Source organism: Solanum dulcamara, chromosome 4 (assembly GCF_947179165.1).
Source record: "Solanum dulcamara chromosome 4, daSolDulc1.2, whole genome shotgun sequence".
Classification (NCBI taxonomy): Eukaryota; Viridiplantae; Streptophyta; class Magnoliopsida; order Solanales; family Solanaceae; genus Solanum; species Solanum dulcamara.
In genome coordinates this window covers 6,139,938-6,165,103 of record NC_077240.1, presented here as the reverse complement: position 1 = coordinate 6,165,103, position 25,166 = coordinate 6,139,938, and the positions used below count along the sequence as shown (strand labels likewise).

The window sequence follows — 25,166 nt, the reverse complement described above, 5'->3', positions numbered from 1 at the left end:
ACTTATATTAGTGGTGGTACTAAAACAATGTAATAACCATTAAGATGCGCGAGCTCAATGAATCAAAATCATAGCGGAGCCACATGCATGCCTTCCCATATATTTAAGATTTACTCTTTTTCAAAATACTTATCACAATTTTCTTTTTAAGAGTTAAATAATAGGAATTTCAATCTATTTTAAGATGTATTTTTTTATTATATTGATATAAAAAATTATAATGTATAATTTTTAAATATTTAAGTTTTAGTTTTGAAATATTAAATTAATATAATTTAATTTGTCTTTAAAAATAAATTCTAAAAAAAATAAAACGTAACAACTATTTTGGAATGGAGAGAAAAATAATTGAAAGATGAAAAAGTATATGATTTTAACAGCCGTCGGTCAAGGGAAAAGCAGTACAGCTCATGATTTTGAGAAGTGGACTTCACGTATACTTTGATTAATTAACAATTGTGAAAAGATTAATCAAATTAGCACCCTGCTTTTCAAAAAAATATATATGTCGTTATTAATAATAGCAGGAAGTGTTATAAAATAAATTAAATTTAGCAAAATAAGGAGGAGAGAGTGAGATAAAGAGAGAATTAAGAAATATTGCAGTATCTATATTCATATTTTAATTGTCAAACTTTGGCAATTTATAGCTAAAACAAGATTAAAATTAGTGGGCAACTAGTGGACAACCACTTGATCTTCCTACTTGCTTTCTAACAATCCCCCTTAGATGTCCACGTGTAATGTCTCTCAATAAAAATTTTACAAGAAATAATATACATAGTTATTTTGAACACCGATTGATGTTGTGCCTCTTTAAAACTTTACTAGGAAAACCCCAGTGGAAAAAAAGCCTAGTGAAGAAAAAAGAATACACGCATCTGGTAATGCACCTTGAGTGCTGCCTCATTAAAAACCTTACCAGGAAAATCCAGTGGAACAAAACCTTGGTTAAGGAAAAAGAGTGCAGCACGTATTTTACTCCCCCTAATGAAAACTTCATTTGATATCTCAAAGACGTCGCATTCCAATTTTGTATATCATTTTCTCAAAGGTTGAAGTCGGCAATGCCTTGGAAAACATACCTACTAAATTGTCACTTGAACGAACTTGTTGGACATCTATTTCACCCTTCTTTTGAAGATCATGAGTATAAAAAAAAATTGGTGAAATAGGTTTTGTTCTATCTCCTTTGATGTATCCTCCCTTCAGTTGAACTATACATGCAACATTGTCTTCATACAATATTGTTGGAACGTTTCTTTTCAAAGAAAGGTCACATGTTTCTTGAATGTGTTGAGTTATTGATATTAACCAAACGCATTCTCGACTTGCTTCGTGAGTGGCTATTATCTCTGCATGATTTGAGGAAGTGACAATCATAGTTTGCTTTGTTGAACGTCATGATATAGTTGTACCACCACATGTAAATAAATAGTCTGTCTGCAATCGACCTTTATGGGGATCAGAAAAATATCTCGCATTTGCGTAACCAATCAATTGTGACGTGGATTCATTTGAGTAAAAAAATCTCATATCAATAGTCCCTTGAAAGTATCTGAATATATGCTTAATTTCATTCCCGTGTCTTCGTGTTGGAGAAGAACTAAATCTTGATAACAAGCTTGCAGAGAAAACTATATCTGATATAAAATTGTTGGCAAGATACATTAATGCACCAATTGCACTAAGATATGGTATTTCAGCACCAATAAGTTTTTCATCATTTTCATGAGGTCGAAACGGATCTGTATTAATATTAAGAGATCTCACAACCATTGGGGTACTCAATAGATGTATTTTATCCATATAAAACCTCTTTAAAATATTTTCAATATATGTTGACTGATTTACAAATATCTCATTTGTAAAATGTTCAATTTGTAGACCAAGACAAAAAAAATCTTTTTGAGGTCTTTCATTTCAAACTCCTTTTTTCAGACAGTTTACTGCCTTTGGAAGTTCTTTCGGAGTTCTAATAATATTCAAATCATCAACATATACTGCTATTATGAAAAATTCAGATCCATACCTTTTTCATAAAGACACAAGGGCAAATTTAATTATTTTTATATCCTTCTTTTAGCAAATATTCGCTAAGACGATTGTACCACATGCGCCCTGATTGTTTCAATTCGTATAAGAATTTCTGAAGCTTTATTGAGCAAGTTTCTCGAGAATCATTGTATGCTTTAGGCAATTTGAACCCTTCGGAAATTTTCATAAAAATGTCATGGTTCAATGAGCCATATAAATAAGCAGTGACCACGTCCATTATGTGCATTTCAAGCTTTTCATAAGCTGTCAAATTCATTAGATACCTGAAGGTAATTGCATCAACGATAGGAGAATATATTTTCATATAGTCAATGTCAGGCCTTTGCGAAAAATCTTGGACTACAAGTCAACTGTAATGGGGAAAATTTATAAAAATTTGTTTGCCTTATGTGCACAAGTGCTGCTGCATGCAAAATAGCATGCCCCCATACTGAAAGAGGAAGTTTTGTCCTCATTAGCAATGGTCTAGCTATCAATTGGAGACGTTTAATTAATGATTCTACTAGACCATTTTGAGTATGAACATGAGCGACCGGATGCTTAACTTTTTTTCCAACAGACATACAATAATCATTAAAGGATTGAGATGTAAATTCACGAGCATTATCAAGACGAATTATCTTTATTGCATAATCTGGAAATTGTGTTCTTAATCTTATAATTTGAGCTAAGAATCTTGCAAAAATCATGTTGCGAGTTGATAATAAGCACACATGTGATCATCTTGTAGATGCATCTATCAAAATCATATAATATTTAAATGGTTCACATGAAGGATGAATTGGCCACATATATCACCATGTATACGTTTCAGAAACGCAGGAGATTCAATTCCAATCTTAGTTGTTGATGGTTTAATAATCAATTTTTCTTAGGAACAAGTAACGCAAGAGAATTCCTTAGATTGAATAATTTTCTAATTCTTCAAAGTGTGTCCATGTGAATTCTCAATAATTTTGCGCATCATATTATAACCGGGATGGCCCAACCGGTCATGCCAAATGATAAAATCATTAGAATCAGTAAATATTTTATTTACTATGGCATGTGATTCAATAGTACCAATATTTGTATGGTACAATCCAGAGGAAAGTGCAGGTAATATTTCGTGCACAATTTTCTTCTCTGTATTTATTGTAGTAATATAAATGTATTCAACTTTTCCTTCATTCGCAGTCTCAATATAATAGCAATTTTGGCGAATAACCTTGAAACTTAACAAGTTTCTTTGAGGCTTACTATAATACAATGTATTATTAATTACCAATATCGTTCCTCCAGATAGTAATAAGGTCGCTCTTCCAAAGCTTTCAATTAATTTTGTACTACCGGATATTGTATTGACATAGACCTTTTTCATAATCAAATGACAAAAATATTTTTTTTTAATATCGTATAAGTTGTGGCACTATCCAAAAGACACATATCTCAATTACTCATCTTGGATCCAATTGAATACTGTGAAATTTATTTATCTTCATAAAATAAGAATACATTATAAGAGATAAAATAAGTAACAATATTGTTAGAAAAACATAAGTCATTTTTTCTTCTTTTCTTTTAAATAGATAAACGTAAAAATATGATAATCAAAAGTACATAAAAACGACAGCATATTGTAAATCATATAATGAAATTAAACATCAATTATAATCCTTAAAGAAGTCTTCAACCTCCAAATGAGTAATATCATTAAAGTCATTAAAATCGTTATCCTTCAAAGCCAGATTTGCTTTAATATTATCATTATGCGAAATTCTTGCCTCAACATTATTTTCAAACGCCAAGTGTAACTCTATCCGAGCATTAGAAGAAGATGCACTACCTCTATTTGCCTTTTTTGAAGGAATTTTGATAAAGCCATACAAAATGCTCAGGCGTTCGACATTCATTTTTTCAGTGGTCTTTCATGCTACAACGATGACAGTTAATTCTTGAAAGGCCACTTTGAGAACTCATATTGTTCTCCCTTTTTTGTTGACCACCGCCACGACGATTATTATATCGTCTTCTGCCATTTTCACGTTCACGCACATTATTGTGGCATTGATTTTTAGTTTATCTTCTTTCAGATTGACCCTGTGCTTCTACCACATTTGCTTTCGGTAACGGAGCAGTTCCAGTAGGACGGACTTCATGATTTTTCATTAAAATAGCACTATGTTGCTCAGCAACTAGAAGGCATGAGATCAATTCAGAGTATTTTTTAAAACCTTTTTCATGATATTGTTACTGTAATATCACATTAGAGGCATGAAAAGTAGTTAGTGTCTTTTCTAACATGTCCTCATCATTTATAGTTTCCCCACATAATTTTAATTGAGAAGTTATTCTAAATACAACAGGTTATACTCAATTACAGTTTTAAAATCTTGAAATCGTAAGTGCATCCACTCATAACGAGCCCTTGGCAATACTGTTGCCCTGAGGTGGTAATACCTTCCTTTTAAATCTTTCCACAATTCAAGTGGATCTTTCACTATAAAGTATTCAACCTTCAGGCTTTCATCTAAATGATGACGAAGGAGAATCATAGCTTTCGCTTTATCCCGACTTGATGTTTTATTTTCTTCGATTATAGCATTACCAAGACCCTTAGCGGTAAGGTAAATTTCAGCATTAAGTACCCATGACAAATAATTTTTGCCAGAAATATCAAGTGCCACAAACTCCAATTTTGACAAGTCCAACATGATGAAAAATTGAGATAGAAATTAATTTAGAAATAACAATGACAACTAAAATTAAATTTTTTCAGTAAATATACCTGATATAGAAGTTAATTTTCTGAAAAAAAATTAGAGTCTCGTGCTGACAACGTGTTATAAAATAAACTAAATTTAACAAAATAAGGAGAAGAGAGTAAGATAAAGAGAGAATTGAGAGATATTGCAGTATCTATATTCATATTTCAATTACCAAACTTTGACAATTTATAACCAAAACAAAATTAAAATTAGTGAACAACTTGCCACTCATATAAAAAAAATAGAAGCAACAAGTGAACAACAACTTTGCTTTTCCTACTTGCTTTCTAACGGGGAGAACCATAATATAACTTTTTCTTTCCAACTAATGTGCATATAATTGCATAAGCACTTGGCGACTCATATTCTAAATTTAAAAATTTAACAGTTAAATTCAAAAATTTGAATTTTACATGGTGATCAATTATGATGTATAGTGACTGGCTCTATGCAAGATGTGACGTGTGGCATTTAGTGAACACCAAACTTAATAGTGGCTGACCAAATTTGAAAATGGAATTCAAACTTTGAGCCGCATATATCTGACAGCGTATAAATATTTTTATTTTATTATTATTATTATTATTGATAGATAGTACTGGTAAGTTTTTTAATTTCAAATATTTTACATGGTAATATTTTTAATTAAAATTATAAAATTCAATTTTTTTTATTTATTTTTAAAATTTATGTCCAAATAAATTTATAAGATAAATAAATTGAGACGAGAAAAGTAGTATTCAAAATGATTTTGAGGGATCACAATGATTCCCCATCCATGTGTTTCAATTACAAATTCTGCAGAAAAAGTGGAATTGTTGTGCGTCAATTTAGGCCTTAAAGTGTCCCACTTTATCCTTTTCAAATGTAAAAGAAACTAGTCTAATTAATTGTTTATCTTTTTTTTATTATTTTTATTTTAAATTGAGCAACAAATATCATCATAGTAGGATTTGCATGCCAAGGAATATGGTTGGTCTTTTTGAAGTGACAATTATCAAAGAAGAAGTCATTTTTGGTAGGACATTTCTCTTAATTAGCTGTCTCAAAATATTCCATCCCCTTTTACGCATGGATTGTGCTACTTTTTCATCGTACCAAGCACTGTCATGTCTTTGAGCATTATTGGAAGGAGACCCGAAAAAAAAAACCAAGCATTAGAAAAACTTCAACAGTGGTTAATGAAGTTTGGCCTAATAGGTTACCAAGTAATTAAGATCAGTCTGCTGAAATCAAAATGTCTTTGTTTGATTCTCATTGTAACATGATCAATTATTTCCAATTCATTTGTTTGTATTTTTACTAGTATTATTAACGTGTGTTGGAATTATTTAATTTGGTGCTAATTCAAGAGCCTCACTGTAGTAGGCATACAAAACAAAACAGAAGTTTTGACCTTTCAGCTCAAATTTAGGGGTATTATACGGCGTTTCCTTTTCATTTTTAGCCGTTGGCAAAGTCCAATGGAGTTCTTTCAACTTCTTATCAATTTTCTCCTAAAAATAAGGGCTCATCGGTCGTATTTAAACGTTTGACTAGCCCCTTTTCAAAATATAAACTTGTTAATTATGGGTCCCAATATCCACATAATCATATTCCTTTTTTTGTTTTTGTTTTTAAAGAAGTTGAAAGTAGGAAAAAATAGGGAGAGAATTACAGTAAGGAAAAATCAAATCCTCACCCCATGTATAATTTCAAATAATCCATCAATTATCCTACTAAAATTTTCCATACATAATCATAATAATAACTCGCGAGAGAATATTTTCTCCATTTTAAAGTTGTTGTCGGGAAAAAAAAAAGGCCAACTGATTTAAAATCAAACGATTAACGTAGAATAGTGATTATGTTTTTCCTCTATGAGTTTCTATTCCCTGCTAAGTAAAACACCCTCAGAAAAGTCTCTGGAATTTTGGTATTTCTTAACATAGGTAGAAAAAAAGTAGTGGAGCCAACACATATCAAAATGTAGTGTAATTAGTTGAAATCTTAACGTATCGTAACCGTTACTGTCTAACTCATCTTTCTATCTCTATGTTAGTTACGTGCAAAAATACTGTATCGAAATACTAAATTTGATAGGCAAATGAATAGTTAGTGAAAAGTACTCACGTAATTTAGCAACTTGTTTATAATCAAAACGTCATAAAAGATGCAAAATATAAACAGTCCTATATCCAGTGTATTCTCCCTCTTTCAGTTTTATTTGTCCATATTTAACTTAAGATGCATGTTAAAAATTAATTATAAAATAATAATTTTATTATATTATTTTTAAATATAATAAATTGAATAATTTTAAAAATATATATATCTAAAATAAATATACTTAATGATAAAAGTAAATTAAAAATTAAGTAATAAAGAATTTTTAATTTTTAAATAAATTAATTTAAAATACAACAACAACAACCCAGTACAATAAATTAATTTAAAATAAATAAATAAAATAAAATGGGGAAATAAATATTAAAGTAAACTAGCTCGACAACTTTGTTTAAAAGGGTATTAAAAGAAAAGGCAACACCAAAAAATAAAATATACGGTAGAAAAGAGATGACATTTAATAGGGTTCAGCATAAGAAAGACACATTAATTCAGGATTCTCCACCATGTGTCCTTTCATGTTTATTTCTTAAGCAATATTTATGTGCTATGGTTGGAATTTTAAAAATTAATTATTTTTTAATTAAAATTATTTTTAATTTTTTTAAAAGTTATTAATAACTATAATTTATAATATTTTTATATAATTTTTAAATATATAAATTTGACATAATAACTAAACGTGTTTTTTAACTTGATTTTTAGCTAATAATTTATTTTTTAGCATTGAATATGCATAGATATACATTTAAACTTATGTAAAATTGAATAAATAAATATATTTTTTTAATATAATATTGTGTGTGCGTCTTCTTGTGAATTTTATACATAGTAAGTATTTATTTATGTTCATTCAAAATAAAAAGCATAAATATCAGATAATGCTAAATTATAAAAGAGCTTTTATGTTAATGCCTAAAAATTTAAAACTTTTTCTTCAAATTCACAGTCATAATTTAGAATTTTGAGTGTTAAAATTTTAATCGGGGCACATAAATTGATGTAAATATAGTCATAGCCAACCCGACCCGACTCTTTACCTGCCCCATTCTCCTTTTACTCCATTTATACCTCATTCCAACCTTTCATCTGCATTCTGCAACTCAAAAACAGAAAAGTTCCCAAAACTCTCCACTCCTCCCTCACAACTCTCACCTTTTTTCTTTCTCAAAATATGGCTTCCAAAATGAACTCATTCGTTCTATTTTGCCTTATTGCAATATGTGCCTTTTCTTCCACGAGTGTAGAATCAGCATCTCGCTCGGCCCCTGCTCCGGCAGTAGACTGCAACAACTTAGTACTAAACTTGGCTGACTGTTTGTCTTTTGTTACAAATGGAAGTACAGAGAAAAAACCCGAAGGTACTTGCTGTTCAGGCCTTAAAATGGTGTTGAAAACTGATGCTGAGTGCCTTTGTGAGGGTTTTAAAAACAGTGCTCAGTTGGGTGTTGTTCTTAATGTCACTAAAGCTATGGCTCTTCCTGCTGCTTGCCATGTCTCTGCTCCTTCTGTTAGCAACTGTGGATGTGAGTTTTCCTTATAAACATTGCTTCTGTTTCAATTTATACGAGGTAGCTTGACTGGACACAAAAAGAAATACTGTTAAAAACAGGTGGACTTTAAAATAAGTCATTCGATGAAAATTATCTCATTTAGAAGTTAAATTGGTACTAATATCTTTCGCAAAAGCATTTTCCTTACCACATGCTCTGTTTCTGCTGAATAAAATAATCATTAAGAGTAATTCTACTATGTAATTTGATGTATTAATTGGTATTTAATTTACTAATTTGTTTGTTTTGTATTTGGACAGTGAGCACTGACACTGGAGCTGCTCCCGGTACGTACAGATCTAGTGTTTATAGTATTTTAAGTTCCTTTTTATGTCGGTTTGTTCAATTTGTTTACTTTAAAATTGGTTTAAATATCGTATTACATTCTTAAAATACTTAAGGTGTATAATTCCTAGATCTTGACCTCTAGTTGAATACCCTGCAAATTGCAATTGACTGAGCTAAATTAGCTGCGTCAGTAATTTTTTTTATTTTGTTCTGAAACAAAATAAACTGAAATAACAGAATTGACGTAATGCAATCAGTATATTAATTTTACTATCATGCTTAACTAAGATATCCTGAATAACAACATATCCACACGTGGGGTCTGGGAGGGTGGTGTGTATGCACAACTTTACCATCCTTTTGAAGTCTTCTACCAGTTTTAATCTTCCTAAAAAGTTCTTCAGGTAGAAGCTAAGTGAATTTTACTTCTCTTATCAAAAATGTTAATTTGATTACTATTTGCTCTTTTTCTTATGAGGATGTGTACTATAAACTTAATTAACTCGTGGATCTGAAACCATAAGAATGTTGCGTTTTTCCTGTCTAGATGTTGAAAAATGAAAAAGTTCCATCTTCCCTTTGAGTTAGTGTTTGGGGTTAAGTTAGGCTCAAGATCCATTTGTTTACAAAATTGATTTTGACTATATAGATGGTATTGGATTTAGTTGTTTAATTTGCTGATGCAGCTCTTTCTCCAATTGCTGGATCACCAACCATGCCGGCAGTTGCCCCAACCACAGCTGAGGGAGGGAGTGAGGTCGCTCCGGTGCCAGCTCCTGGAGGTTCCGATTCTACTACACTTGCAGCTCTATCTTTTGGGCAATTGGGTCTGACCGTAGTGGTTGCATTTTTCTGTTGGTTCTAATCACACGTTTTGCGGGAGATCGAGCAGCACAGATTTGTTGTCGTGATGTTTTGTCATTAAACTTTACATAGTTGATGTACTCTAATTTTATTTATAGTAGTGGTAGGTAATTTTGTGAGACCACGTAAATAGGGATCACTTTGTTTTGTGATGAGCCTTCTTATTTGGATGATATTTTTTTTGTCAAATCTTTACTTCTTCCTCCAGTTAAATTGGGTTTCAATTTTCATTACATTATTGCCCTCCAATAAACTAGTTCTACAAATATACAAGTAAATTGCACACCTATAGCAATATACAGTAGGTTAATGGAGTTGTTTTTACTACTCTTTAGTTGGTTAATTTATGCTGGAATTTTATTTCTTCTATTGACTTGTCCTTTATTTTTAGCAACATGTTATGGTGAAAATTTAGTTCCTTTTTTCTTCTTGTGTAGGATTCTTACAAACTTTTATAGTCTGTTCCTTATGTTTGCCAGTGAATTTTGGTAAATTATTTATCTTGGCCTTTTCATGTACCAGCAAAAGTATACTGTTCCTTTTCTTTATTCACAACATTTAAAGGTCTGGTGACTGTACGTTTCACTGAAGTATGTATCATAATGTCAGGATACTTTTTTTCATGTTTGGGGCTTGGCAGTTACACAGGACTAAGGCCAAAAGAAGTCTGCTTATATTTTACTTTTTAGTTATAGTTAGTAACGATTCAATTTTAAAATGTTTATTTCACCATACTAATATCTCTCACTTGTTTTAGACTATAAATTTTTAAAATCTCCTTTTTAAAGTTCGTGTCAAGTCAAACATCATCTAAATTGGAACCGAGGGAGTACAAGTATATAAGTTATACACATTATTCTGTATTATAGGGTGTATGATATTAGCAATAAATGGTATATTTTCATATGGATAAGCATTGGTAAAGACATAACTTCCCTTAATATACCAAATCAACTTTTACACATATTCTCAAGTATGCATTAAGTAGATAAATTAGCTGTAAAATCTTAGGCATGTTACAAATGAGATTATATTATAAGTCCAAACAAATGTTTTTTTAAGATAGAAAGGAGGCCTTGCTTAGCTAGCAGTCAAGGAAAGAATGAAGAATGAAGAGTTTAGAATTGGGAAACTTACATAAATATGCTACAAGAAAAAATATTTATCATCTATAGTAATAACATTTTTTTTTCGCTGAACATTTGTAAAATATTTATAATAAAATCTTAATATCTAAAGCCTATAAATTACAGAAGCTTTTTCATTTGTTCAAACTTTTTTGGTCAACATATGGCTCATAAAGTACTTCTAACAAAGCCCATAAACTGCAGAAAACAGCCCATGGACAACTGGTCTAATATGTAAACCGGACTCCTGTTAGTGACCAGACAAAGTGATGTACCTGTCAAAATTAATTTATGAAAATATGACTCGTCCAATTTGATTAATTACCCGCTTATTTGTTAACTTATTCTATCTTGACTCATTTAAGTTCAATCCATCTAAAAGCTAGTTAGACTAATTTCACTTAGTGTGTAGTACTCCAAAACACTCCTAAGAAATCTTGTCAAAAACATTTAAATATTTTTGCTTAGTGATAAGTTATATAATTAAAAAAACAAGCAAAAAAAATTATTAAGAGTTGAACGGATTGAACTATGACTAGATAAATTATCATATTAGAAAACATTTATCAGGTTTAATCAATTAAGATGTTTTTTTTTCTCCCTTCCTAATAATAGGAAACAATAAAAAGGCTCAAGGTATAAATGGGACAAAGAAATCAGCATCAGTACTGGCATTGTTCACATGATGAGAGTTTTAACAATTTTTGCACACCAGGCCTTTTTTCATGGATGAAGGGACCATAGGATTTAAAACAGAACTCTACCTAAATAGAAACCAAATGCCAAAAACACTTTTTGTCTTTTTGAGGTTTCTTTTTGGCTATTTCTTTAATAAGTCTCTCTCTTTCTTGTTCATGTAAATCAACAACAATATTGTTTGGTCACTTTTAGGTAATGGCCATTTCTCTTCTTCAACAACTATTTAGGGGCCAAAATTCAGCTCTTTTCACTTTTGATATGCTTTCCAACACACCAACTGGTGACACGTGTCCCATCACTGTTACCCTTTGGCTATCCAAGTCTATGCTGAAAGATGTCACCCCTGCTCATTCAAGAAATATATAATTAAGATTTGGGCAGATCAGTTTTGAAGGTAATGCAAAAGGTATAATCATGAAACCTTAATCCTTTGATGGATTAAGATTTATTATGAATCTTTATCATTATTTGATATGATAGCTCATAATAATAAAATATTACAATAATTGCGTCTCATCCTACGTAAATTAGAGTTGGCTATATTAATCATCACATCTAGGCTCTATTTAAGATCATGATCAACAACAACAACATACCCAATGTGACCTTTACCCTTATATTTATGGTATAAAAAGATTATTTCTGATAGACTCTCGGTCAAAAAAAATGTATGATAAAATTATTTTGACAAATATAAAAGTTAGAATCGTGTGAAACCACTTAAAAAAAGAAAAGTACTGACAAAAAAAATGAAGGGTAACTCAAGTAAAAGAAACAATAACAGTAATCAATCTGAAGACTAAGATAGGAGTAATAGAATAATGTAATAATAATGATATTGATTTAAAATAATGAAAACAATAATTTCTCCACATAAAACCAAAACTTTGGCATGCAAATTTTGTGCAACTTTTTCCACAATGTATCATGGTAAGTCTTGTGACCACTCATTGACCCGTGATCTTTCTTCATGACATAATTGATTACCCCCCCCCCCCCCCCCCCCCCCCACAAAAAAAAAAAAAAAAACTTTTTTTTCCTGAATTATAATATCTAAATTTCTCAAAGATGAAATAGAAATATGTAATGTACCTTCCATCTTGGAGAGATGTTTCTTGACTTTACCAGCACAGCCTTGACAATGAAGTGACACTCTCATCACAATAACCTGCATAAATAAATAAATATATGCCACCACCGTAAACACTAGAAAATATATTTTTTTCAATTAGCAAAAATATTAAAATAGATTTAAGATCATATTTTTGAATATAAAATTGTAACCTGGAAAGAGTTATCTGAAGGAACAATTTTGGAACCATTTTCTTGACTTCTCTTAGAGATTGTCAAAACAGAGGAACTAGCAGCAGCAACAACATTTCTTGATGTCTTACTTATAGGAATAGAATCAAGTGTACGAGGTACATCCCCTAACCTAGTACATTTGTTAATTAATTTTGTATGTTCTTCCATCGACATTCTACGTCGCGCTGCAGGGACAACAACTGACCTTGAATCACAACTCAAGCACACTGCAGTTGACACTTGAGGCTGGCAAATAAATCCTCTCATCTTTCTGTATCCTCCTAATTTCTTGTAGTTCATTTTTCCTTAGCTATATTTTCTTTTAGGGACAAAGTTGTGAAAGATATATGGTACTATTTAAAAGATGGCCAAAATGAAGTGAAGAGAGTGGAGAAGAAATGCTACTCTTTATTAACTTAGCAACCAGTGGGGCTTGCTAGTCGCAGAGTAGCATATATACTCCACACTATTTTTACAATAAATTCAACTTATATAATATGTAACTAATAATGTAAAGAGCTATTATATTGTTATTGTAATATAATTTATTATAGAAGGTAGGTTAGAGTGCTATATTTATTAGGGTACCATCAAATGTTTATTACTATGTTTGGATATGAGGGGGAAAAATTATTCTCACTTTTAATATTATGATTATGATTATGATTATGATTAGTAGAAACAGATTTATTATTGAATACTATATAATAAGCTTTGAATTTGGATGGTCAAATGATAACAGAAGGGTCAAGATTTTGAGGAAAAACTGTACTAGAGTACAACTGAACTCATCAGTGGTTTCAGAGTTGGAGCTGAAGTTTTCAAAGTCAGAGATTGAGGGATTCCTGTTAATGGAGCCAAAGATAGTAAAGTACCAAAGTGCTAATCTCAATTCAGTTCAAGCTTTGATTCTTTAGACTATTTCTGTGTATAAATTTGGTTAACTTCTTGACTTAATGATAGTTTAATATTTTTTGTTTGGACTCTTTGTAAATTTTAATTTGTCATTAGTTGTAAGTGTTCATAATAAATGAGATGAGATTATTAACGTGAGAAATAAAATAGATCGTCAGCCACGATAAATTAAACTATATTAATATTGTAATGTTTTTACTATGTTATGTGTATATAAGTTAAATATATGTGCAATCAAATGATTCTTTAGGCCTATGTTGGTCGGACTCTTCAAAAATGTTGTTGGGTACTTAGGATTTTCCAAAAATAGAGTATTTTTTAGCGATACAACACACGTGTTACAATAGTTTTGGAGAGTCCGAGCAATATAGCTCTAGCTACATTAATTTTATCTATTTTTATGTTAACCTAAACTTGGTGTTGGGTACTAGTTTTGCGGTCTAACTAATCCGGATTAAAATAGTCCTTGATCTCCATTTGACATGTGTCATCATTGAGAAATGGAGGGTGAAGCTCAAGGATCAGAATTACGATGGCTCAAAAGAACCTATCGAGTTTTGCATCGAAAAGCCCCTCTTTAATTAGATGGTAAAATGCTCTCTATCAAAGACATATTCATTCCCATGGCTCGAACCCGATACCTTTCATTATTGATGAAGTAGTAGTTACGACTCTACCGCAACCTTTTTGATCTAATTGCATTAATTTATCTTTTTTTATGCAATGCCATGTGAAGCTCTATTTGCCCCTCTTAATCCATTGCCATGCCTTTGGTAGTTTAGCGCACAGACACACACACACTCTCTCATCTCAAGTACTAAAGCTTAACTATTGCACTTAGCTATCACATTAAATTGTAGAACCATCTACCTATATTGTATTATTTTTCTTCATTAATGTTATGGAATATTTTCCTAGTAATACCTCTTCCATCTACTTTATTCTCTCCTAAACTAAGTAAATAACAACACCTCAGCTGAAGTGCTTTTAATTACATAGTATTGAGTTTTTACTCATCATGGTAGCTCTTTAGTAAAGGCTGCTGCAATTATATTTATTAAGTGATACCTAACATTATTGCAACTTGTTTCTACCAAAATTAAGTACATCACTTTCCATTCTTTACTGAGGGGTTACTGGCATTGCAGCCCCCCCCCCCCCCCAAAGTCAGAAAACTAGTTCCTTTGGGTGGTCCTAAAGACTGATGAAAATTATATGTGATAACAACCCATGCCTAAAAATTCATCAACATTTATTGGTTGGTTTAAGATTAATAGACACATCGTTTTCCTTTCAGATATTTGTAAAGGCACAAATAAAACTCTCAAACTGATCTATCATATACATATGTACATAGAAGAATCAACTTAGTGCCAAATATAAAAAGTATGAGATGTCCTGTAGGATTAGTTATCACACCATATATCTGAGATAAATAATTTCAGAACTAACTAATACTCCAAACCAAACGCAAGATAAAATAACCCTTTCATTTTATTCCGGAACTATCACCCCTTATAACTCATACCAAACAGCCCCTTAGGTCCAGAGTCCGTCTTTAGGCCCATTCTTTCCATCTTCTAGCCAGGAGAAAAGGAATCTACTATTGAATTTGCAAAATAATGTTTCAAGTGTGGTAAGAATTTGGAGAAGAATTTCTATGGACTTCAATATGTCATTAAAATGACAATTGGAGCCAACTCTTTTTTTTCCTTTTCCGCTAGAAAGCAAATCGGCAGTTTTGTCTTCATTAATCAGCAAAATTCAATGCCGAAAATCTCAAGTTTCATCTTCATTAATCAGCTATACAGTGCTAATCCATCGCAACATGATGTTTTTAAACAGCAGGGTCAACTAGAGCTCACTAGTATTCATATGTACATACTGTTCTATTTTTGTTTTCATCGTACATACTCTTCTATTGACAAAGACTTTGACGGATAAAGAGATACATGGAAGTACAAGGAATATTGTTAGATTCTGGTTAGAGTTAAAACATGCTGATGTCTGAGAATGCAATGTCACCAAAATAAGCAGTTATGCTCTTCAACCTTCCATGAAGTATATTCTCTTCGATCTGCATAAGGAAGCCAGCTCTAGTAAAACTGTTTAACAGACAATGCTATCTCAACAACAAAGAGAAGCAGATTACCTCGACTTTCAAGGGGGGAGAAGACAACCAAGAAAGCTCTTCAACTTGAAGTAAGTCAACATTACGAGGCAAGTACATAATGACATTTGGCGCTATGCTTTGAGCAACTTGGAACAATGAATAACTGCACAATAAGTAACTTAAAGAGTCTCATCAACAAAGCACACGATCATCCTGTTAGACAGAATTAAGGTGCATCTGAACTATATAGATAGAATTACACAAGAGCAGAACATAAGGAATGAAAACTCAGATTAATGATGGAACAAGAGATAAAAGAGTTGGTCTAAAAACCATTGACAGAAATTGAAGATCGAATTACTTATGTACTCCATCTATATCCTCATTTCCCCACCTAAACCCACTTTCTCAACCGCATTCTGGATCTGGGAAATTTTATATAAGTCAAAGCTTGACGATCAAGCTTTAGATAGCTTAATGATTCCCGCCTTTTAATTGTAGCAGCCTTTTTGGAATATTTACATCTACAGAAAAGTTCTTGAGGTAATTTAAGACTAATCTAAGGGGAAATGATATGAACGAAAAAGGAGTTAAAAAGTGCCAAAGTATGCAGTTGATTGTCAGCGACACCAAAAGTCAACAACGGAAAAATATTCTTACATAGTGAAAACTGGAAAGAGAGTAGATATAATATTTACTAAATAATCCAACCGATGATGATTGATAGGTTTAATACACAACACAAGAAAGTAATTACCATATAGCATAAACCAGGGTGACATAGAAACAACTAGTTTACCAAATGATGAACATACCCATTTTTTGGCTTCAGCAAGTCAAGAGTAAAAGATTCCTTTGTGCTGTATGCTGGACCACCCCATGGTGGTGAAAGAAATACTACGTTCCCCTAGTAAAGAGATGATGGCAACATTTAGGAAGAGAAACAGCAAAAGAAAATCGCAAGGATTGAGTGGGAGTTCCTCAACGGGGCATTATATTTCTGTTTTCCTGAATTTCGTGGACATGCAATACTGAAAAAACCTTGCAATGGCCTCATTTTTTGAAATCTAAAAACCATTACTTTGCTGAGAACATAATGATTGGTGAAGGTACAAAACACATAATCGATAATCCAATATGCAGCTATCCAACCCATCAAGATCTAACATCTTTAGTTTCACGCTACTCTAAAACAAGTGGAACAATAGCATAACAAGAAGTAAAATCTATCATCCAGTAGTCTAATCCTCAAACAGTTTAAAACTTTAAGGAGATGAACAGATGCTCTTTAGTAAAGGTCAGAATTCTGCATTTAGAAATTTTAGCTGCTACTTACTAAACAGGATACTCTCTATCCTCAAAGTCTACGTGATTAAGGCAACTACTGTATACATCCAATGTAATATCATTTTATGCAACTTAAGGCTGCTTCCAGCAATAAATAAGCAGAGGGTGTCAATACTTCATTGAACTTTAGGCTCCTTCAAGTGACGGAAGTTAACAACCTTTTGTAGAGACAAATCTGGAATCTCGAACCATATATCATAACATAAGAAAAACAATAGATAACCTCACTAGACAAAACATGATGCTCTGTCATCTATTTTCAAAAGCCATGCTGTGCCAATAACTTGCAGCACAGCTTAAGGTTTAGCCTTGCGACAATTGTACAGCTGTTCCAGAAGACAGTTTGATAGACATAATTTTTCTTCTTTTGATAATCAAAAATCTCCGAGTGTCAAGAGGCACATGCTTTGAAACTCGGTGAATAATTGGCCTTCCCCTTTACCCTACTCCACTTAAATACCTTGTTTTTGCCTGCGGCAAGATTTGCTAGACATAAACTTCTTTAAATCATTTTTCTTTTCAAAACTGTAAAACTAGGTGCAGACATAATTTCAAAGCTTTAACATGACAAAATACAATCTAAAGATACCAGAAATCAAAACTTTCATTAATCTGAGCCATGTTTATCACTTTTGTAGAACAATATTTATAGCCAAAATTGTTATTCAAATATTAACTGCCAACTAGAAACAGCAGTTACTTGGATCTCTAAATCAAGAGTTCCAAATCAGTAGTCATCATGTTTATGAAGACTGAACAAAACTGTTTATTGATCTAAATACCAAATAGCCTGAAGCATGAAAACGGCCTCTCTCTATGCATGGTCAAAGGCTTTACATATTTGACAATTCCCAAACTGCACAATGCAGAAGTCTTAATGCTGGTATCAGCTAAATCTTGAAAGCCATACCCTTGCTTTCTAAGATCTTAATATCGAGGAAGCAAGAACTTCGTATCAAATGTGAAAATCATTAAAAGCTAAAAGCAGCTAGAGATAGAAGATTATACTAACAAAGAGAAAGCATGAACCACTTATATAAGGCAACTAGCACTGGATAGGATCCAGGTTAACACTTCTACTGACTTTATCTTGATAAAGGAATTATAGCTGCTAACAGAGAGGATATGAGAGAGAGAGAGAGAGAGAGAGAGAGAGAGAGGGAGGGTGGGAGAGAGGAGCTGTACCTTCAAGGACGGGGCCAATTGGAAAAAGTCTCCAACAATGAATTCAATATGATCTGCAACACCATATATCTTTGCATTTTCAAAAGCCAATGCGATCTTTCTAGGATCAATATCAATAGCAATGACGTGATGACACCTATGTATGAGATCATGGACATCAGTCTACTACTACTAATATAAACATCAGAAAACAAAATGACAAGTCCTTGATTGATCCACAGCAGAAAAATGCAATTCCACACATCCTTTGGATAACCAATATAAATGAGCTTCAACATACATTTCCGCGCTAAAGTTTATTTCTACAAGTTTGGCATACAAATATTCATTGCCCACTCTTTCATTTTTGATGTACGAAATGAGGTTTCTTTGGTTCTGATCCAAAGACAAACTATTAACTTACAACATGCAAGGCAAAAGAAATAGGCCAAATCCAACTGCAAGGTGATACATAAGGGTAATAAGGTATGGTGATCGCTGTTGCTGGATTTTGTGACATGCTCCTACATGAAGTTGGATACTGGGCTGAGAAAGCTTAAGTCTTGGCAGAGCCATGAAGGAGTGAGTTGATGGGCCCTCAACGTGGCAAGGGGAGTTGGAAGAATAATAGTAGCAGAATTCCTTTTGGGATTCAACTTCTAAACAATCAATATCTACTATATGAATTCTTAAAAAGAGGAACATATCTTAGGTTATGCAGTCATATACAATTTACAGACACAGTTTTTGCACATGGCAATGTCCCATTCCCAATTAAACGGAGCAAGGGAAAATCCTTTTTTTGCTCCTCTTAAACAATGGCCATATATACAAAGCAAGAAAATTTGAAGATAGAAAAATGCAGTCAAAACTCAAAAGCAGGCCCAAAATGCATCTTTTTGAGTCTAAGAACCTTAAAGATCATTAGACTACCATTCAGGGCCATCAAGCACCATACTCTTGTCAAGAACTTTAAGAAGATGTTTTTCAAGACTCATGTGATGCAGGTAGGTCAAAGAGCGCAAGTGCATTGTATTGTATTTATGAATCATCACCATATAAGATTTGCATCTCCGTGAGACTGGAAAGAGTCTTTTTGAGTCAAAGTTTCAGCAAATGAATTTATCTGAAAATAGCTAAGCAAAAGATTAGTAACTTAAGCAAATATAATGGAGACACATTTTTGTGTATACTGCAGGAGACGCATAGAGAAATATTCCAGTGCAAAGATGGACTAAATAATGGATTAATATCCATATTCTCTGTTTTTAGTATATTAGATGCAGAGCTAAAAAAGATGAGAGAAAAAAGAAATGAACACAAAGGAATTCGTCAAGAAACACAACATACATAGTCGCAAACTGGATAGCATTGCCACCAACTCCAGCGAAACCATCAATGACGACACCGCCGCCACAGCGGCGGGCATGCCTAACGGCAATGTTCTCCGGCGTAACGGAAAACCAGCCTTCTTCATCCATCTTAATGCCTTGGTCATATCTCAAAAAAAGATCATATCTTTGGAACCAATACTTTTTCACAAGTGGACTAAGCCCTACGTCTTTAACACCTACTGCTTTCTTAATTCTCCATTTTCCTTTGAATTTAACTGAGGAAAAAACAAAAGATTCTCAAGAAATTAAGTAATGGTTTCAAGATTTAAAAAAAAATTAGGGCAATGATTGTTCATTCTACTTGCCAAATGGGTTACCTCTTCTCTTGATAATCCTGGGTTTTCGTTTTCCAACCATTTTTGGTGCTTCTCCTAATACCAAACAGATTGAAAATTTGGGAATCAAAGCTTTCGAAAAGAAATTAGGCGGGATGAAAATTTTGGGAAATTATTCCAGTAGTAGATGAGTGAAAGATATTAATAAAAGGGAAACGTCCAAAAGTTTTTGTGGAAAATTTAGATTTCAAATCATGCTATCAAATTGTATGTACAAATGTTAATTTAAAATCATCACTCTAAATCACACAAGACTTCAGTGTAAAACAATTGAATTTCACGTGTGAAGATGATTTATGCAACTTTACAAATGATTTGTAAGAAATGAACGATAGCTTACAAGTAGAAATATTTGCCTTGCCTTTAGAAGTGCAAAAGCAAATTACTTCAAGATTTTTTTCCTTTATTTTGTTTGTCTTGTTTTAATATTTAACCTGAAATTTCTCATCTTTAAAATATTTAAAAACAAAAAAAGAAGTCTGAGAGCAAAACTCCAAATTAAGTTTAAATTAAATATTAAGTATTTTTTTTCTTATTTATCCTGATAAATAAAGTTATTTGGTCCCTATTGCTGCTTAGAAAAATGACACATATTCATAAAATTAATTAAAAAACATTCAAACTACATCATACACCATGATTATTAATAAATAAAATTTAAAAATGCCACATTTGATTAGGTAAATATGTGGAGCCAAATCTAAAAGTTTGGTTGAAAAAAATAACCTAAAAATTTGGAGATATGCATGTTTTTTCCAGAAAAGTGTCTAAAGGGTTGAGGTCATCATATAACACGTTGAATATTAGTCATATACATCGTTGTTGTGATGTTAATGCCATATTACAGGAATAACAAAGTATGTCGTTTTCATTACATTATTTTAATTAATGACGAACGGTACCAAGGGAGCACTAATCATCAATATATAGTAGAAATATTTCTAGAACTACAAATTTATTGATATTGCAAATATTGAAAGTAACGATTTAATAATTCTAATTAAGACGCAAATAATTGATTAACACGAGGTAGGCCAACACAAACTACGTGGACGGCCAAACCATTAATCCATCTTTGTTTTCTACTCAATTTTATTTCATATTTTCTTCTTCTTTGTTTATATTAGTAAAGTAAAACTTTAACAGCTTTAAGGGATTCTTTACTTAAATATGATGCAAAGTTCTACAATATACAGCTTAGTAAATAATAATTAAAAAAACAACGTAAAGCTTCTTCCAAGAAGCAAATTGCAAATGATATTTTGAGGTTTTAATTAAAATGTGTGAAACAAAAAGTCTACCCACAAGTCTTTTATTTCTTCATACAATTTTCTTTAATATACTACCTTCATCTTCGAGGAAAATATTTGTACTTAGTACTAGTGATTTTTTATATCCAAATAGTAGTTAATATGAGAGCCTTGGTGGAAGATCAAGATGAGTCATTTTGGATCTATTTAATCAAACAATTTATCTCAATCTCAAACTGGTTAACACTTAACACTCCGCAACTTCAAGATCAAAATTAATAAATTAATTTATCATTATTAAAACAATTTTTAAGTTAGTATTAAACCATGTATCTATTTTCTTTAGATTTGTTCTTTAAACAACATGGGTTGTGGTGGAGTGGTGAGACTGCTTTAACCGAGGTCTCGGGTTCAAATTTTAAGTATGAAAAAAATCTTGTTGGGAGCGACACCTCAGAATGAGCCCTACAATGAGCGATTCGAATTTAGTCGAGGCTCCACGAGCTCCGGACACTGGGTGAAAAATAAAAAAAATTAATTATATTTTGTGAAAAGCACACGATTAGGGTAATAATTTTTTGGTCATTACATTTTATAAAATAATAATTTTCGGTAAATATTTAATTATATCGAAATATTTATACATAATTCATATATATATATATTGACTTGACGTGAACGTGAAATGGAATACTAATATTTTCTTTTCATTAGTCTTATTTTCTTGTCCTTAGAGACTGTCACAGGTGAACAGCACTACCACAACTCGTTGTCTCAATGAAGCAATGGCTGGAGAAGACAGAAAAGGTAACAATTTTGAGGCTTTCTTTCCTTCGGGACCCTATAGTCCTTATACCCCCCCACCCATTCACCCCCACCCCTCCTTCAAAGCTCATCAGCAAACCCCAAATGATGAGTGTTTCCCTTAAACTTATTCTTCATCTTTGAATAGGTAACAATTCTTTCTTATGGGAATTTTCCGATTTCCTTTATGGGTTTTGATGTATAGATAGGATCCTTAAACCCCTTTTCAATTTGAATGTCATGGGGCTTTTGGGAGGACTCTATTGTGAAATTTCAATTTTGAGGTTTTTACTTGTTTAGGTTCTTTTTTGTTTATTGGGTAGCTGTGAAAATATGGAGGAATTTGTTGATGATTTGATGAGTATATGTCTGCTAGTAATTTTCTGCGTTTTGTTGTGTTATCAGTGAAGATTTGTGTTGTTTCATGTTGAAATTTCAATTTCTTGCAATTCATCTGCTTGTATGTATTTAATTCACCTGTGATTAGGAGATCGTTTCTTTAAGATCTTGTTACTCTACTCCAATTAATTACTTTTCAGTTTGTGGTTTATCTTTTTTGTTTTATCCTTACTAGGTCCAAACTTCAATTTTTCTAGAGTTAAGCCTTTTCCCCTCTTTCATTATTGGAATTATTAGGCCTTAATACAGTGCCATGGATATAGACGATTAATATAACTGATCCTATCTAGTTTGGATTGAGTCTCAATTGATCTTTTTCACTCTTTCTTTCCCCCCCCCCCCCCCTTCCTTTTATGATGCTAGCTGATTTTTTCGATCTTATGGTTTTGCGGATTTTTAGTAGGAGGCATGCACTGAATTGGTGTATCGCTAGCTGGATTTTATGGGTTTGTGGCATTATAGTAGAAGGCATGCACTGAATTGGTGGGTGCAGGTTATCAAGGTTGCAGCATAAAAGGGGAAAGACTAATGGGTAGCATATTGAGTCGGAGTAACCACAACTCTAATGTGGGGGATCTCGTTGAGGGCTCCCAAAGTGCATCATGCAAAAGACAAAGGACATCAGATAGCTTCTGGGAGCATAGCCCAGGATTGATTCCAAGCCTGCCTGATGAGATATCTATTCAAATCCTCGCCAGACTTCCTAGAATACACCACTTAAATGCAAAATTAGTTTCGCAGAGCTGGAAAGCTGCTATTATGAGTCCAGAACTTTATAGGTGTAGAAAAGAACTTGGAACAACAGAAGAGTGGCTCTATCTTTTGACAAAGACTGAAGGTGATAAGTTTTTGTGGTATGCTTTTGATCCAATCTCCATGAGATGGCAAAGGTTGCCACCAATGCCGGCAATTGCGGTCAATAATGAACCTACAAGTGGTTTATCTGGACTTCGGGCATGGAACATGGCAGGTTCAAGTATAAGAATTGCTGATGCCATAAGGGGTTGGCTCGGAAGGAGAAGTGCTCTGGATCAAGTTCCATTTTGTGGTTGTGCTATTGGAGCTGTTGATGGATGCCTCTATGCCCTTGGGGGATTCTTCAGAGCTGCAGCCATGAGGTCTGTCTGGCGGTATGACCCCATTGTAAATGCTTGGAATGAAGTAAATCCCATGTCTACTGCAAGAGCTTATTGCAAGACAGGTGTCTTGAATGGAAAGCTTTATGTAGTAGGAGGTGTTACTCGGGATCGTGGGGGACTTACTCCCCTTCAATCTGCAGAAGTATTTAATCCTCATACTGGTATTTGGTCTGAAGTCCCAAGCATGCCATTTTCAAAAGCTCAGATGCTACCCACTGCTTTTCTAGCTGATCTACTCAAGCCTATAGCTACTGGGATGACATCTTATCGGGGTAAACTATATGTTCCTCAAAGTTTGTATTGCTGGCCTTTTTTTGTTGATGTTGGAGGAGAGGTCTACGATCCCGAAACAAATGCATGGATGGAAATGCCAATTGGCATGGGAGATGGCTGGCCTGCTAGGCAGGCAGGAACAAAGTTGAGTGTCACTGTTGAAGGAGAGCTGTATGCATTGGATCCTTCTAGTACTCTAGATAGTGCTAGAATAAAAGTTTATGATCATCAAGATGACACTTGGAAGGTGATTGAAGGAGATATACCTATTAATGACAATTCAGAGTCTCCTTATCTTCTTGCTGGTTTTCTTGGAAAGCTCCATGTGATCACTAAAGATGCAAATCACAATATCATGGTCATGCAGGCTGATAGGCAAAATCATTCAGTTCCTTCTCCATCAACCTCAGCAAATTCTTTACAAAAAATTTTACACGAAGTTCCAGAACCGGTTTTAGGATCTGAAGCGAATATGTGGAGAGTTGTTGCTTTGAGAAGTGGTGAATCTGTAGAGCTGGTTAGCTGCCAAATCCTTGATGTATAGTTATCTCGCACAAGGTTGCTATTCCCCTTGTTTTGATATTGCCTTTCTGTTTTTCCCCTCAATTAATACAACCAGTTACTTTTATGATTTACTTGAAGCTTGTGTCTTGAGGAAACAGCAACACTGTATATTGCAGCATCCAAACATTTATATTACATATATAATATAATTTGGCTAAAGTATGTTCTGAGATCTCTGTGCATGTCTGATGGAACAGGTGATAGATTAGTACTTGTTTGTGGTCAACAAAGTTGATCCATTAGGTACTTGATTCATCATTTGGCAATGTAAAAACAAAAAACTTGAATTTATGATTGTATGCTAATATGGTGAATGAGTTACTGTTTTTGTCAATCATCTGTACGTTGTGAGTTACTTGAAAGATGGCTTAACCACTTAGATGAGGAAAGATTTATAGAGGTTATTCCACACCCACCATACAGCTTATGCATATTCCAAATATTCCATAGCTTTTGCAGGGATGGAATCTAACTATGAATCAACACAAAGGAAAGAAATAGGTAGCGTATAAGGTTGTGGTTGCATTGCATGCTCAAGACTGTTTTTCTTTGGCTGACTGATACCGATATCATTGTTCTATTTGCCTTAAATGATACAGATGATTTATTGAACTCTGCTGCTTTCTGCATAGTGAGATATCTGAACCATTGCAACTTTTCCTTGCCCTTATCTGACATTCACCAAAAACTTCTCTTGAAACACAGAACTCAGTAGATGACTA

General features: G+C 32.9%; 4 protein-coding genes across 8 annotated transcripts; 2 read left to right on the top strand and 2 right to left on the bottom strand.

Moving 5' to 3' along the window:
• Positions 1–8,011: 8,011 nt before the first annotated feature.
• Positions 8,012–9,811, top strand: LOC129884584 (non-specific lipid transfer protein GPI-anchored 31). The gene is made up of 3 exons (XM_055958872.1): positions 8,012–8,437; positions 8,725–8,751; positions 9,439–9,811. The coding sequence occupies exons 1-3, from the start codon at positions 8,086–8,088 to the stop codon at positions 9,615–9,617; spliced, it is 558 nt and encodes a 185-aa protein (XP_055814847.1). The 5' UTR covers positions 8,012–8,085; the 3' UTR covers positions 9,618–9,811.
• Positions 9,812–11,293: 1,482 nt separating this feature from the next.
• LOC129884583 (protein SODIUM POTASSIUM ROOT DEFECTIVE 3-like) lies at positions 11,294–13,754 on the bottom strand. Its single transcript, XM_055958871.1, has 3 exons — positions 12,727–13,754; positions 12,535–12,610; positions 11,294–11,785 (listed from the first exon to the last, which is right to left on the bottom strand). The coding sequence occupies exons 1-3, from the start codon at positions 13,045–13,047 to the stop codon at positions 11,655–11,657; spliced, it is 528 nt and encodes a 175-aa protein (XP_055814846.1). The 5' UTR covers positions 13,048–13,754; the 3' UTR covers positions 11,294–11,654.
• Positions 13,755–15,435: 1,681 nt separating this feature from the next.
• Positions 15,436–20,403, bottom strand: LOC129885774 (uncharacterized). 2 transcript variants are annotated; one of them, XM_055960187.1, is made up of 7 exons: positions 20,356–20,403; positions 19,998–20,051; positions 19,637–19,895; positions 18,308–18,443; positions 16,591–16,682; positions 15,815–15,938; positions 15,436–15,739 (listed from the first exon to the last, which is right to left on the bottom strand). In XM_055960187.1, the coding sequence occupies exons 2-7, from the start codon at positions 20,035–20,037 to the stop codon at positions 15,653–15,655; spliced, it is 738 nt and encodes a 245-aa protein (XP_055816162.1). In that variant the 5' UTR covers positions 20,038–20,051; positions 20,356–20,403; the 3' UTR covers positions 15,436–15,652. The 2 variants fall into 2 exon arrangements, with proteins under 2 accessions (XP_055816162.1, XP_055816161.1); XM_055960186.1 differs by lacking the exon at positions 20,356–20,403 and having other exon boundaries at positions 19,998–20,325.
• Positions 20,404–21,964: 1,561 nt separating this feature from the next.
• On the top strand, positions 21,965–24,614 carry LOC129885773 (F-box/kelch-repeat protein At1g22040). 4 transcript variants are annotated; one of them, XM_055960183.1, is made up of 2 exons: positions 21,965–22,072; positions 22,872–24,614. In XM_055960183.1, exon 2 carries the CDS (start codon positions 22,997–22,999, stop codon positions 24,422–24,424), a length of 1,428 nt encoding a protein of 475 aa, XP_055816158.1. In that variant the 5' UTR covers positions 21,965–22,072; positions 22,872–22,996; the 3' UTR covers positions 24,425–24,614. The 4 variants fall into 4 exon arrangements, with proteins under 4 accessions (XP_055816158.1, XP_055816157.1, XP_055816160.1 ...); XM_055960182.1 differs by having other exon boundaries at positions 22,869–24,614; XM_055960185.1 differs by lacking the exon at positions 21,965–22,072 and adding an exon at positions 22,086–22,217.
• Positions 24,615–25,166: the final 552 nt, after the last annotated feature.

Bases quoted from the DNA above. Each gene is read 5' to 3' on its own strand.
- LOC129884584 (XM_055958872.1), top strand. From the start codon at position 8,086: ATGGCTTCCAAAATGAACTCATTCGTTCTATTTTGCCTTATTGCAATA. The intron at 8,438-8,724 runs GTGAGTTTTCCT...GTATTTGGACAG, and splicing joins TTCTGTTAGCAACTGTGGAT to TGAGCACTGACACTGGAGCT. The intron at 8,752-9,438 runs GTACGTACAGAT...TTGCTGATGCAG, and splicing joins TGACACTGGAGCTGCTCCCG to CTCTTTCTCCAATTGCTGGA.
- LOC129884583 (XM_055958871.1), bottom strand. From the start codon at position 13,047: ATGAACTACAAGAAATTAGGAGGATACAGAAAGATGAGAGGATTTATT. The intron at 12,611-12,726 runs GTTACAATTTTA...TTATTTATGCAG, and splicing joins CTTCAGATAACTCTTTCCAG to GTTATTGTGATGAGAGTGTC. The intron at 11,786-12,534 runs GTACATTACATA...TTGAATGAGCAG, and splicing joins ACATCTCTCCAAGATGGAAG to GGGTGACATCTTTCAGCATA.
- LOC129885774 (XM_055960187.1), bottom strand. From the start codon at position 20,037: ATGGTTGGAAAACGAAAACCCAGGATTATCAAGAGAAGAG. The intron at 18,444-19,636 runs GTATGTTGTGTT...TCTCATACATAG, and splicing joins GCTATCCAGTTTGCGACTAT to GTGTCATCACGTCATTGCTA. The intron at 15,939-16,590 runs GTATGTTCATCA...CTTATTGTGCAG, and splicing joins TTGCTGAAGCCAAAAAATGG to TTATTCATTGTTCCAAGTTG.
- LOC129885773 (XM_055960183.1), top strand. From the start codon at position 22,997: ATGGGTAGCATATTGAGTCGGAGTAACCACAACTCTAATGTGGGGGAT.